General features: G+C 39.4%; 1 protein-coding gene and 1 long non-coding RNA gene across 2 annotated transcripts; one reads left to right on the top strand and one right to left on the bottom strand.

The window, feature by feature from the left end:
* The first annotated feature begins 2,843 nt into the window (after positions 1-2,843).
* On the top strand, positions 2,844-11,229 carry LOC116319810 (NF-kappa-B inhibitor delta). Its single transcript, XM_031739245.2, has 12 exons — positions 2,844-3,015; positions 6,480-6,616; positions 6,711-6,744; positions 6,972-7,159; positions 7,247-7,416; positions 7,947-8,052; positions 8,143-8,289; positions 8,398-8,449; positions 8,533-8,690; positions 8,912-9,028; positions 9,175-9,339; positions 9,440-11,229. The coding sequence occupies exons 1-12, from the start codon at positions 2,850-2,852 to the stop codon at positions 9,509-9,511; spliced, it is 1,512 nt and encodes a 503-aa protein (XP_031595105.1). The 5' UTR covers positions 2,844-2,849; the 3' UTR covers positions 9,512-11,229.
* A 102-nt stretch (positions 11,230-11,331) lies between these two features.
* Positions 11,332-13,788, bottom strand: LOC116319783. The gene is made up of 5 exons (XR_004199404.2): positions 13,680-13,788; positions 13,378-13,541; positions 12,567-12,602; positions 11,623-11,660; positions 11,332-11,519 (listed from the first exon to the last, which is right to left on the bottom strand). It is a non-coding gene; the product is annotated as an uncharacterized LOC116319783 (long non-coding RNA).
* Positions 13,789-14,173: the final 385 nt, after the last annotated feature.

Genomic DNA, 14,173 nt, shown 5'->3' with positions numbered 1-14,173 from the left:
TTAAGAAGAATACTGTTATTTGTAGACGCTTATCTCTTCTGAATATGTGAAGATAAGGGGACATCAAAGAACTGCCATATCTTTGACGGTTACATAGTTACTGACTTAATCTAATAACATAAGTATGACTAAGAAAGTAAGTTAAATTTGTTAAAATCCCCATATCTCTAAATAGTTAAAAAATACTTTTAACATAATTTTGGAGCCCTGTAAATAGTTGCTACCAAAACATGAGAAGAAGTCCCCAGAGGCTGATTGTTTACCCTGAAAAGATTCTCTGAAGAATGATGCACAACTTTCTCTGAAAGAAGCTTGTTAGTTTTCTTTCTGACTAGGAAAAGTGTAGCTGAGCGTGTGGTAGACCTGAGGTATTTCCAGTACTTATGTGTACAGGTATACTGACATTAGCAGAGCAAATGTGGGATGTAGAATATAGATCAAACCATCTGGAGAATTTACTGAGAGGTGGAGCCAGCCCTCTCGGTTAGGCTTTGGGCTGGGCTGTGGATCACCACAGCCTGATATACTAAACACAGAAAACATCTTGTGTAGTTTCCCTTCTTTTATCTGCCCTTTCAAGTCTGAGTTGTTCCTTGAACTAAACAGAGCTTTCAGCAACAAAAAGTCATCAGGGTCCAGTGTCATCTTGGGACTGCTGCACAGACAGTTATGGGCTTATTATTAAACTGTGTCCACTGTATGCATTAACTATGCCTACTGAATATAAACTAAACATCTGAATATATACATCTGTAGTATATAGATAAGTAAATATTTCCAGCACGGTACATATTTGTACTATAATCACTACAGGGTACAGTCCTTTTTCTTTTAATCTGACTTTCTTCCATTCATTGTTTTTGATTCTTTCTGCTTCTTTCTTCTTTTTCTAAATGGAAAAAACCTAAATCATAGAATTCTCACACAAAGAAGAGATGCAAAGGCTTACCTATTCGTTTTCAGCTTGCCATTTACAGTTTTGGATCTGACTAGAGTAGGTCTGCATGATTCACAGATTAAAATAATCCTTATTTTTGTTATCTTATTCCTTTACATATTTCATACCGCGCTCCAAGGTTCAACCTTTGTCTTAAACAGGCTTTTTGACCTCTGTCTTCAAGGTCACCCTCTCTTTAAGCTGATTTTCTTCTGATTAGCTTCCCTTTGCATACAAAAGGTTTGAATAGCAAATGAGCGTGACTGCTGTATTTACAGACAATGATAATCATATTAAGGACACCCACTCAAACTGAGAATAATACAGAAAAAAACAGTATAAACCATAGACTTCAGAGCAGCCTCAAGACTGCACTTTTTTCTCATTATTTGAGAATTGTTTAATATGAATTCCCACAATGGGAATATGTATGACAACTCAGGACGATCATTAGGGTCACTATAAAATTTTGTGATGAATGTACAGGTCACAAGCCCTCATCCTGAATATATGTTAAGTGTGTATTTAGTCCTCTGGGTAGGTTCATATCTGAGAGCATATTTACAGCAAGTACACAAATGGAATATCCAAACCTTTCAAAAATAACTAAACCCACAGATAAATAACTGACGAGACACATTTTTCCTTTAACATTGTTTGTTTAGCAGCACTTTTTCACAATTACACATTCTTTAAATATATATTCTAAACTCTTATTTTTTCCACTTGTTTACATCTTTCTGCAATGTTATGTTGTTCAACCTCTCTCTGTGTTGTCTGGCAATTGTTTGTGGAGAAAGTAGACAAAAAAACCCAAACATATATATTAGTCATTTGGCAAAAAAAAACTTGCCACTAAGTTGGATGTTTTGATGTTGTTTTTCTTTTTAGGTGACACAGAGATTCCCGTAAGACTTTATCTGTACTGGTAACAAAGATAAGAGAAAGATAATATGTTTACATGTAGTTTAAATACTGTCCACAAAGAAGAGCTGGAAAGGAAGGTCTGGGCATCTCTATTGACACTGCTGCCCACACAGCGTGGGCAGCAGAATGGCAGAAAATGGATGGACGGATGAGTGTATGGATATTTTAAATCATAAAAGAGCCTGTTGACTGTAAGCTGAGATCACATTTTTTGGCTATAAAAACAAACTTGATAGGATAGTTCATTATCTTTAGAACTTTTTATAAGTCATAATAACAGTAGGTTTAGATACTTTGTTACTATATTTCTTTAGTTTTCTATCAAACGCTGCTTTGCATCAGCGCAATATTGAAAATTTCAGATCACTTATCTCTTTGTCGGTTACTTCTTTAACATTAAGGCACATGTTGTACTTTTGCGATCACTTCCACTACCTTTTTGATTTCACACATCTAAAACTACCTTTTTGTTTTTGCTCGAAACTTGAGATGAGCTTTTGAAACATGACATAAGTGTCATTATAAACGTAACTACACAACAGTCAAGGAGTTCCAGCTTGTTTAGGCTTTCAACGCAACGTAAAAACTAATGTATTTCGCCGTCACTTACTTTTATCCTCAAAATGTACCTCAAGTATTAAAAGCGAACGTACTCTGTAAGCAGAATGTCTGATTGTGTTTATTGTTAGCCTACTACGAGACTGGACAACCCATTACTAATCCCTGGGGCGGTTTAGTCGTTCAGCTGGTGCAGGGTGAAGTAATGGTAACCATTTATAAATAAACGCTCTTCTGTCCGAAGCAGCGCCTAAATATAAACAGTTATTTATTCACTTGTCATACCTTTTGGTCGCATAACTCACAGCTCGTTCTCACACTTAGCTCTTTTAGTCTTTTTTTTTTTCTTTCTGCTTTTCACGCTTTGCCCTCCCTCCTCGTGCTCGAGGGCGTGACCACAGCTGGGGGTTGAGGAGAAAGGGACTGCATGCTCTGTGTGCTCTATCACAACAAGAAAACAAGCCAGACAGACTACAGCGTGGCAGAGCGTCAGAGATCCCTCGGTCATCCCTCATTGAAAAGGTTGGCGAGCAAGCGGACGATCTGTCGAAGACTTCACAGCAAAACAGTTTCTGACATGCACTTTGATAAATGTGAGTACGTTTGTGCTTTTGATGCGGCAGATTAGAAGCCTGATCGTGTGAATAGTTTGACTGTGATGACGACATCGCTAACTCATTACTTTGTATGTTTTTCGGGTTTTTATATAGACAGGGATGGTGAAGCTTTTTCTCTTTTTTGTGTTGTGTGTGTGTGTGTGTGTGTGTGTGTGTGTGTGTGTGTGTGTGTGTGTGTGTGTGTGTGTGTGTGTGTGTTAGATTTGAATAACAATGAGGTGTCATTTAAAAGCTTACATCGACACAGACCTCCTGTGTCATCAACAGGACAGGAAACATCTGATAGGGTTTTCTGTGAACTTTAATCGGGATGCTGCATCCTAAACGTGGCAGGAATCGCTCGTTTTCAGCTCCTGGGGTGCTTTTATAGTCAGACTATGTTTGCCACGCTATGCCAATAGGGGGATGTGTTTTTGATATGAATAGAGTTCAGTGAGTTCAGTCATTTCACTGGTGCTTTCATGCACTAGCCTTCCTCTTGGCTTAGTTTTTCATATATGACATCACAGTTCGGGTGAATCCAACAAGCAGGACATCATTTGGGGAAACCCTAATACACCTCCACCCATGCTAGTATGTTTTCATTTCCCCATTTTATGACTAGTGCCAGACAGGCAGGCTGTGTGATGTGACAGCATCTTGTTTGCTTAAGCTTATTTGTTTATGGTCTCCCTTGAAAAACAAGCACGAACGATTACATATTCACCTCTGCTAAACCACAAAATGAGGAAACTGGCTGTATGCTTCTTTCTTTTCACTGAGCATAGAGCCAAAAGAGAAAGGTCGTCGGAATCCCCAACCGCCCACTCACATGACTCAATGTCCAGGGGTTTCCACAAAACCTATTTGAATATAGCACAGTCTAGCCCAGAGCTGCGTGGGAGTTAGATTAGTATAAACCCAAATGTATGTGCATGCGTGGGTCCCCCAGGCCATTTCCTTGCGTCTCGCAGCCTACAGGGCAACTTCGATCAACTGGTGGTATCTTTTCAGAGATACTTTACATAGAACATGCACTTATATTGCAGCATTACATCACCGGGCCGAAGGTGACATTTTGATATAAAGTTTAAATGAGTCAGGATTGAGTAACCTATAGTAACACCTTTTGAACTTGAAAATGAAACTTGCGGCCCTGAAATGTACAGACTGATGTCATGTATTCTCATTAAGTGACCTTTATTGTGTGCTGGTGGCGAGGGGGGAGGGCATATGACACACAGCACCATGAGCTTATTGTCAAGGACTGGTTTGTAAGTGGAAGTGAGATTATTGTTTCTTTTTTTCCTCCTTCTACTTTGAGAAGAAGCGACACAGCTTGCCAACAGAAATCTACACTCTTTTTTTGTGTGTGTGTGTTTTTTTTTTTTTTTTTCATCTCAGTGGTCGAATTTGCATTTTTTTTCCGGAAACGCACACTCTGTGTGTTTGCTTTGGTGAACAGGGCTGTGTTGTCCCTGTAAGGCTTAATATTCATAAAGTAAAAGCAAACAAACAACAACAACAACAACAACAACTACAAAAACCCCAAAGAAAACAAAACAGAGACGTGACAAAAGAACAGACTTCTTGTGCTCTGCCTTCCAGACATGGTTCAATAGAAAGCACAAGGCAACTACACGTGTTGAGGTGACAAGCCTGTGACACACCAAGGCAGGAAGATGTGGTTTGCCATTGTGTAGCGTAACGGAGCGGTACTACAGGAAGATGTCATAGAAAATAAGCAGTGGTAATCCCATACTACAGCCTTTCTGATTAATCTGTCTGGTTTGCTTGGCCACATTATCTGTGTTCCTAATGGAGGAGGTTTTGCATAGCTTTGTCTTTTGTACCACAGTTCCACAGACAGGGTGGAAATATCACTTTATCTTACACATGTGGGGTGAAGTTTTTGAGGAAACAACCTGTGTGGTCACAACATCTCAGCTGGAAACATCTGAATTCTGTTTTGTAATATTTTTTTCCTATTTTTCTGATTTCCTTTACCTGTTCAGTGGAAATGATACTTTAGTATCAGAAAGGGAAAACATACTCACTGCTTAATGGACTTGATGTGAATGTATGTGAAAGGTGAGCGTGGAGAAAATGAGATGTGATGAGAGTTGTACAGATCTTGCTCATACTTTGATAAATGAATCATAAGCTTACGACTCACTTTATATTTCTTATTCTGATGCTTTCATACCTTAAAGCTTCATTTATATAAGTGAGATTTATATCATTGGGCTGGTTGACAGTTAACCCTCAACAAATCAAACCCAAGTGGCACATAGACCCAGTACACTACACAGTGAGAGTAAATCCACTTCTGTAGACATAAAAAGGCTGTCTGTGATCAGATTCATTTATCATTAGAAGGTTTAACTTTTTGATAAGCTAAGTTTTAATGGCTGTAAACAAGTTTGTCATTTTGTTGGAAAACACTTCAAATTGATATTTCCAGACATGAAACGCTCATTGCATTCATTCATTAGTGGATTAACAGAAAAAAAAAAAATTGGCAGCTATTCAAGCGTTCTCTGCTTTCATTTTTCAAATCCCCAAATTTGCATCTTCACCCTATTTTAGATCTTTGTAAAGTAAGTCTGTAAGAAACAACAAGAAAAAGAAAATTTCTCTTTGGCTGTAGAAAACCTTTCGATACTCCCAGACGTTCTAGATGAAAGCAAACAAATTACTAGTGATGATTAAACATCGCCTCTGATATCGATTAAATGTCACCAGTATATAGTCATGTGATTAAATAAGTAAAAAGGCTACAGATAAAGATCATATACCTAAAATTTACATTTTGTTGTCATTTATGTACATTTTATTAAATTTGAAGACATGAGTCACGCAGGAAAAAAAAAAGTGCGTTCATGCCCATACACTTACCACACCTTAAAATCAGTGAAGTTGGAATCTGGTTCCAATCATTAGTCTCTCTTATGTAACAAGTTGAACCTCTGGGTCTGTTGTTCTCATCCCCCTTCATTAGGCCAGGGTCTAAAGAGCTCTCTAATAGAGGTATCTAAACACAAAAAAAGGTTGTGGATCCCTGTAACTGGGATAAGATTTAAAGTCACATTTGTCCATAACTGCACCCTTTGCTAAATGCAGGCTACAAGATTTGATGGTCCAAAAATGCTAAAAAGGAATCACAGGGTCTGCAGGTGACTCTTCTGTTTGTGTCTAAGTGCATCTACAGACAGAAAGACATTCAAATTTGACCTGCAGTTGGACACATATAGGCATAGCTAGGCAGACCAAACCTTTTGGATCATTATGGTGTATACAGCTGGTCACAGGGACAGTAGACAAGGGAGGAACCTCACACCAACTGTGAAGCAAGGTGGTGGGAATATCATGATTTGGGCTTGCTCTACTGCTCTAAGGACTGGGGAGGGTTGCCAGTATATTGAAAAATTCAGCAATTTCCATATTACTTACTTTCCCAGCGCCAAAAGAGAAGCCGTGTTGCACACTGCCCACAGTGAAAAAACTCTTGGAGCAGAAGAGAAGACGTGAGACGTCCTCTGTGCCACCCTGCTGCCCGACAACCAGCACAAGTCCTGTTCCTCCAGCTACTGTTACAGTAAGCCAGCACATATAGTACCTGTGCATCTCATCAAATTTTACATCATAACGATTTGGTTGTTCACAATTTTTTCTTCTTCTTCTTTTTGCAGCAATTGCCTCCATCAGAACCATTTCCCTGTACAGGTAAGGGCTGGGCAGCTTCTGTTAAAGACTCAATGCAAAAAAAATTGGATGTGTAGGATTAGTCTCATAAAGCATTTTTCTTATTAATACTGACCTCAACTATTGCAAAAACTATTGCAAATGATTGCAGCACAGAGAGTAGAGAATCAACCAAAAGTACATCAGAGACTTTGTTCTTTAAGTAATTTTATCTTTTCAGTGATAAAAAGAAGTTTTCTTCTTTCTAGGTGCAGCAAGTAGTTACTCAGACATGGCAGTGAGCTATGAGCAGTGGGCCCCAGCTCCCGAGTCTACACTCAGTTTCTATAGCAACCAACCAGGAACCAGCTTTACCACAACCTACAGCCACACAATGACACCTGAATACACACAGCAACCAGTCCATCCATTTGTGGAAACGATGTCTCAGCCATATGTAAGCATCAGCCTTTGTTTGCGGACTTTGCAAGTTTTATGATCCTATCTTGAGTTTGTTGAGTAAAATCTGCATTCCTTTGCACAGGACTGCCTGGGGGCTCTCTCAGATTCTTCCTGGTCACTTCTGGACCCAGGCCAGACCACACAGCTGACTTTCAGTCCAACATTGGATACCACCAAGCTAGAGGAAGCCAGGATGCTGCTTAGCAGGATGGACTACAGCAGAACTACCTGCCAGGATGAAGATGGAGACACGTGAGTGATTATGAGTGTGTTAGCGTGGAGTGTTTGGTTTATACCGGCTATTGAGGTTTAAAGCAGAGAATAAAAGTCAATTTGCCAGTGGGAAATGTGGACTAAGGTCTCAATTTTAAATTCTAGCCTGCATTACAAACATTACAATATAAGTAAGTGTTAATTCTTCCAGATATTTTGCAATGCAGTGCGCGTTCACTTTCTGGACCCACGCAAACCCCCGCTGATAACTTTATTGCACTCTTTGAATACGAGTACACAATTTATTTACTTTCCTACAGTTTCGTTTTCAGTCGTGAGCTCAAAGTGAGAACGCATTTGGTAATCCTAGACAGATGAATTAAAAAAAAAAAAAAAAAATATGAAAATGAGTCAGCTACTCATGCTCAGTGACAATTACAATCTTACAAATTCTATTCCTTCTCACAAGTGAGCTCGTGAGAGAAAATAGAGTGAAATTGGCTGTGGGGATTACCACAACTATGTGGCCTCATTCATAAATAATTTGTGATGTGTTCTTTCTCCATCAGCATCCTGCACATCTACACTGCCAAGGGACTGAGAGAGTGTGCCTATGCTGCTGCGGAGAGGCTGAGGGATGTAGGGAGACTTGATGCAAAAGAACACAAGGGAAAGGTATGACCAAAAAAAAACATCATTCAGTTTTCTTGTTGTTGACATTATGGTCTCTTAAAATACATGTGTATACTACCTGTGCTTGTGCAGACTGCTTTACTGGTGGCAGTGACGGCAAACCAGGCTGACATTGTCCAAGATCTGCTGTCTTTGGGAGCGGACATCAACGCCTGTGACGTTAATGGACAAACCGCTCTTCATCTGGCTTCCCACTATGGATTCCCAGGGGTTCTGCGGGTAAAGCTACAGTAACTACTAAATGACTTTGGCATGACTTAAAAAACAAAACAAACAAACAAGCAAAGTTTAGAGTGAGGAGATCTAATCAGCGATCTGTTTCTGCAGGCGATTCTGTCGAGCAGGCCGGCTGTCAACCTGGAGGCCCGCAATTTTGAAGGTAAAATAGCACCTTAGCTTTTAGCTCCAACTCAAACATATTTACTGGAACCCTTAAAAGATATATATTTTTCTTTGTCTCAGGGATGACCCCTCTGCACTGTGCAGCCATTTCTCACAGTGTCACGGTGAAGGCTTTGTCTACCAATGGGCATGCAGATGTTAATCTTCAGACCAAAGCTATGGAGAAGCTCTCCTGCGTGCAGATGCTACTTGGTGCAGGGGCATCCCTTCTCAGTCAGGTAGGTCAACTGTAAAGTTCAACACAGTAAGGCCTGTACTTCAAGGCAGAATATTCAGCTACCTGGGGTTTTATCTAACCAAGATGTTGTCATGCTGCCAACCATTCCCCTCTTTGTTCTCTCTTTTGTTTTCTTCTTGTTGCTTGACGGTTTTTAGCGGTTCTAGTCTGACTTGTGGTTTCATTATGTCTCTCCCATTACTCCCAATTCTCCAATTCCAGGAAATCAAAAGTAACAAGACTGTGCTGCATTTGGCTGTGAAGGAGGGGAACATTGATCTGGTGCGTTATCTGCTGAGCATTCCCCTGCCGAACATGAAAGACTTTGTCAATATGAAAGTGAGTCCCACACTGACAAGAAACTCAGAGCAGAATTGTATGCATACACGTGTTTGTGCGCAAATACATATAGTGTAAGCGTACAGCTATAGCTGTCTGTGAACAGTCCGACTTATGCGGCTTTTATGTTTTTTTTGTCCCCACAGGCTCATGGCCACACAGCTTTACACATGGCAGCCGGTCTCCATGGTAACCTCCACCAGGAGGTGATCCTGCAGTTGCTGCTGAGCAAAGGAGCTGATCCCAGCATCCGCAATCTGGAGAATGACCAGCCAGCTCACCTGCTCCAGAGCGGCCTGCTGGGAGAACAGGTAATCACCCATATCTTCACTTTTTCTTTTTTTTCTTCTTTTTTTTGTGATTGATTTGATTTTTCAGTTTAATTATATTAATTTATCTCCTAACTTGTAGCTCAAGCTCATACTGAAGAAACGAAGTGCCTCCTCTCGTCGACGTATCGTGTCCTTGCAGGACCAGGAATGAATCAGATAATCTGTAGTCCCATTTTGGAGGGAATATGTCTTCAAGATAGTTCCTCTGTTGAGAAGGGGGGTTTACCTTTTATTTTGATGACACTCTGGGAGTATCCAGCCTATATATTGATGAGTAAACAAGACTACTTTGGTATATAAATCTCCAAATGCTGTGTAATTCACATTGCAATAGACAAAGGATGCTTTAATTCTAAAGCTTAAAATTTGCTTGGTATTTAGTTTCTGTAAAACTGTAGTGTTTTATTTATTTACTACACTTAGGCAGAAGTATTCCTCTGTGAGTGAAGGATTTCATTCCGAAATATAATATCTCTGTGAAGACTTTTCCACGAAACGCTGTCGCTAGCAATCAGGCATGCATTTGAAAGTTTTTAAGTGACGTATTTATTTTTTTTAAACATTTTGCAATGAAACAACAGAACTACAAGACATTAGCATTAGTTATTGAAAAAAAAGTAGTAGTCGAAGGTGGAGTAATATTTATTTTTCTGTTAGGCTAAACTCCCGGTTTTATGTTGATTTCTGTGAAATCGTGAAAATAAGCTCCAGGACAATGTCCCTGAAAGACCTCTTGTTGTGTCAAATCCCCCTATTTGAAATATTATCATAATGATACAGTGAGTGATGGTTGTCATATCAATCAGTATGTGTGCTTTATGTGTGTTTGGAATGAGAATAATCTGTTGTACGATTGAACCTTCTTTCTGTATGCATCATACATATTTGTGTAACCTCAGGTGCACTTTCCTTTGTGGAAAAGGAAACTTTAAGGGTAAAACTTGTATGTTTTTAAAAATGATTGTGACAGACAATGTGTTTTTTTTCTTTGTCGAAGAGGCATTACATGAGTAAGTGTGGTGACAAATTGTCTGACTGACTGTACTTTTTACTCATGAGTCATGAGTACGAGGACGATAACAGTGCTTAAATTCCATCAGGTTCTTTTGATCTTCGGGGTAGCCTTTGAACAGTCCCGTTTACATTCAGCTTCAGAAATTAGCAGGATGGAAAATACAGCAACCCATAAGAAGCTTGCACTTTTGTTTACACTCAGACAGTATTTATTTTTCAAGGCCAATTTCAACCAACCTTCACTGCAATGACAGTGAAACTTAATCACAGATTAAATGAGTGTGACCTGAGTGACAAGTAAGCCTCTCACTTATGTGTCATCCTTTATATTAGACACGCTGTAAATTCCTGTAAAGCACAAAGGAAATCTCACAACAAAACCACATAACATTTCTCATGAACATGCTTTTCATTTTCTACACTCTTGCTTCACATGAGAATAATTTCTGAAATTCTTATAACAAGAGTAGATGTGATCCATTTGAAAGTAGTCTCACTTATAGCCTTTACAGGGAATTGACTACTGTTGCTTTAGAACTGAAACAGCTCTGACTGTTATATTTGTAAAGGTCACCTCAAAATGAATGTTGGCTTTTCATTTCTTTCATTTTGCAAATTTTGATTTGTTATGATTTGGTTTTTCCATTGATTGGTTCATCAGCTGGATCTGCTTTTGTTTGAAAGATCCTGTGCAGGAAAAAAAAAAAAGAACAATAAATCCAAAGACGATTGTTAAACTGGCTCAATGAATGCAGTTTCATTTGCTGTACACATGATGGACACGTTTCTTATTTTGTAATCATGCTCTTGATTTTATTGTTTTACAACAGTAAAAGATGTAGAAGAGAAACCACACCCGTTTCCTGTGTTTGATGTGAACATCGTTGAGTGTCCTTGTCATTTCTTTTTCATCTTAAACACTATGCAGAGTAATCTATAGACAGATGTTTTGCAGCTTTGCCAAATAATATGGGATGAGGTCAGGTTGTATAAGAAAACCCTGTTTATCGATCACCCAGCAGAGGTATGTTATCCATGAGAGGAGTGGCCACCAACACAGCCGATCTACTTGTATCTATTTGCTAGCATGGGCTTCTGTTTTTTTCAAGCTTTGTGCTGTAATGCCTATACAGTTGGAGGAGGTACTGCAAAAGAAAAGGAAATAAGTCAGAGAGAATAATGGAAAAATAGCAAAGTTTTAGAGCACACAGTCACTCTAAACAGTTCCATCTAGATAAATGAAATTACCTTCTGTCTTTGGGATTTGAGTACCAGACGAGCCGGAACTGCAATTAGAAAAACAAAGGAAGAAATTAGTCAAGAGGTGACTTCAAAATTAAATTCATCAATAATTCCAATAAAAACATACTCGTGCGGTTCGAATACTGTGGCAACAACTTCAACTTGACGTGTTTCCATTATCAGGGTTGCAATATCAGGTAGATCTAGATGCAGTTGAAGCCACAGGCTTCTGAGTGTAACTATAGACCAATATGCAGCTTTTGCCTCATTTAAACAGCAGCCCTCGCCTTTCTTCCGGTCTTACTATACAAGCAGCATGCAACAATCTGAGAATCGACACTGCCCATTCACTACCAACACAGGAGGAGTGTGATGCGTCCATTCAGAAATGCTTACTATGCGCATGTGATTTGCCACATCTGTGTAATCTCATAAATGTGTTGGAAGTGTGTGTGCAAAGAGCAGAACAGGGGCATTTTGAGAAGAGGCATCCAGTGCAGGGATGGGGGGAAAAAAATGTAGGATTTTTTTTTTTAATTTAAAAAAGATGCCAAATTCATACAACATGCACGGGGGATCATCTGCTAAACTCTTACTTGGATGAGGATTTTACACATTTTGTGAATTTTTTACCTGTTTGAGGAATGATAGATGAGTTACCAAAGCAATACTTTTATATAGATAAATGTTACAAAGCCTTTGCATTACATAAATATTTTTACAGATATTTTAAAGTCTAAACTTACTCAGGGCTATTAATATGCCAGAGACAAACATAATGACAGCAAGGATAACCCCTGTTGTCCGCAATGTCTCATAATCTACAAGGGACAAAAACCATACACGAAACACTTATAGGAATTTACTGTGTATTTAAAGAATGCTATCAGTAGAAATACAATACTCATTTGGTTTTGATCTTTGAAATGAATAAACACCATAGATCTTACCATATTCAAAGTCGCTTTGGTCTGGAAACACTGTTTCTGCAAAGAAAGAGTGTCGAGTTATAAACCACATTTTAAAAGTGTTTATTTGGCAACAACAGTAGGGATTATCACAAAGCTTTTTAATGCACTACAAGGGAAAGCAAGCTTCTCAGCTTCCCAGTGTGCAGAATTGGCTCCACAACTCCTCAGGAGTATTTTTCCCCCTCGACTGCAGCATCTTGGCTCAGCAGAAAAAAATGGGTTACAAGCCAACAGCAGGATACAGAGGTATCGTCTCAGCAGCAGAGGATAAAAAGATCTTAAATAGAACTAAACAAGGACTTGAAGTTAGGAGGATATTTAAAAAATAAATAACTAAAATAAGCAATTTAAGGAGTCCACCCCTCATCAACATAGTGACTTTTTAGAAGCATAAATGAGCAAGCCCATGCAAAACAGTTAAGATGTCTGGATGCCAATAATGCAGCTTGCATATTGCGGAACCCTCAGTTTCTCAGCAAGTGGCTGAGCAGACAGTTTTTCTTTCCACAGGTTTCCCCCTTCCACAAAATCCGAGAACTGTTTTAGAGAAGTACTTAATATTTGATCTGTCCATTCCTGCGGGGAGATTTACTCAGGAACTCCCTGTGTTATGACACTCCGTGCATCAGCAGCTAAACTGCTTCCCACAACTGTAGCAAACAATGCAGCAATGGAACAGCATAAACATAGGTGTGAAAACGAAAGCAGTGATTTCAATTTGTTCCTGATCTGTAAAATAACTTTCTGTACGCGTTTAATTTTAACAGGAAAAACAAACAAAGAAACAAACCTGTGGCGTCCATGGCTGCAGTGCAGAGGTGAAGAGGAGCTCAGGTGCTGGTTTGCAGTGCTAGACTGGATGTGAAAAGTGGGAGCAGAATAGCACAGCAGGGAGAACAATAAACTCAGCAGGGTCCCTCTGGTGGTGATGGTGAAACACTGCATGCTAACCGACTGGTGCAAAATGGGAAAAGAAAAAAAGGCAGCAGGGTTGCCCCACACATAGGAGAGCTGTTAATGATCCAGCCAAAGTTAAAATAAATATCTCATTTTATAATTGGTAGGCTTGGTAATTATGCCGTCTTCTACTACCTGCTAAGGACCCCAGCCTTGTGTTGTGTCTAAGTTTGTGGTGGAGAATTGCTGTTATTTTCTGTGTAGCATCATTTTGTTTCAGCAATCATTATATGTAACTGTTAACTTCCTGCTATAGAGTATATGAGCTTGCATGCATAAAACCCCAGCTCCTGCCTCACATTGTGTCTTTTGTGCAGTGCAGTCATCCCAGTCCTGCAACTCCAGGGAGGAAAAAAAAAAAAAAAACAGCCTACATCTGCAGCTTTTATGTTCACTGAGGCTGGCAGACTCATACTGGTACAAAATCTGCCAATAAACAGCACTGAACACAGAAACAGGCAAAATTAGACCCTTTTTTTTTTTCAAAAAAAAAGGAAAAAACTCCAAAAGCTGCAAACCTGCAGCATAAATCACTCTGCACACACTGCTGGTTGTTACTACTGCATGTGTAACTGAGCTGGCTGCAGTGTCAGCAGAATCAGGGGTGCGGTGTGGTAGAGTACAGTTCA

This window comes from Oreochromis aureus, linkage group 11 (genome assembly GCF_013358895.1).
Source record: "Oreochromis aureus strain Israel breed Guangdong linkage group 11, ZZ_aureus, whole genome shotgun sequence".
NCBI classification, from domain to species: domain Eukaryota; kingdom Metazoa; phylum Chordata; class Actinopteri; order Cichliformes; family Cichlidae; genus Oreochromis; species Oreochromis aureus.
Note: the sequence above shows the minus strand (reverse complement) of the source record. Positions and strands in the feature narration are given on the sequence as shown.

Coding starts and splice junctions, on each gene's coding strand:
- LOC116319810 (XM_031739245.2), top strand. CDS start 2,850: ATGCTCTGTGTGCTCTATCACAACAAGAAAACAAGCCAGACAGACTAC. Junction 3,016..6,479: donor TGACATGCACTTTGATAAAT/GTGAGTACGTTT, acceptor TTACTTTCCCAG/CGCCAAAAGAGAAGCCGTGT. Junction 8,053..8,142: donor CAAAAGAACACAAGGGAAAG/GTATGACCAAAA, acceptor GTGCTTGTGCAG/ACTGCTTTACTGGTGGCAGT.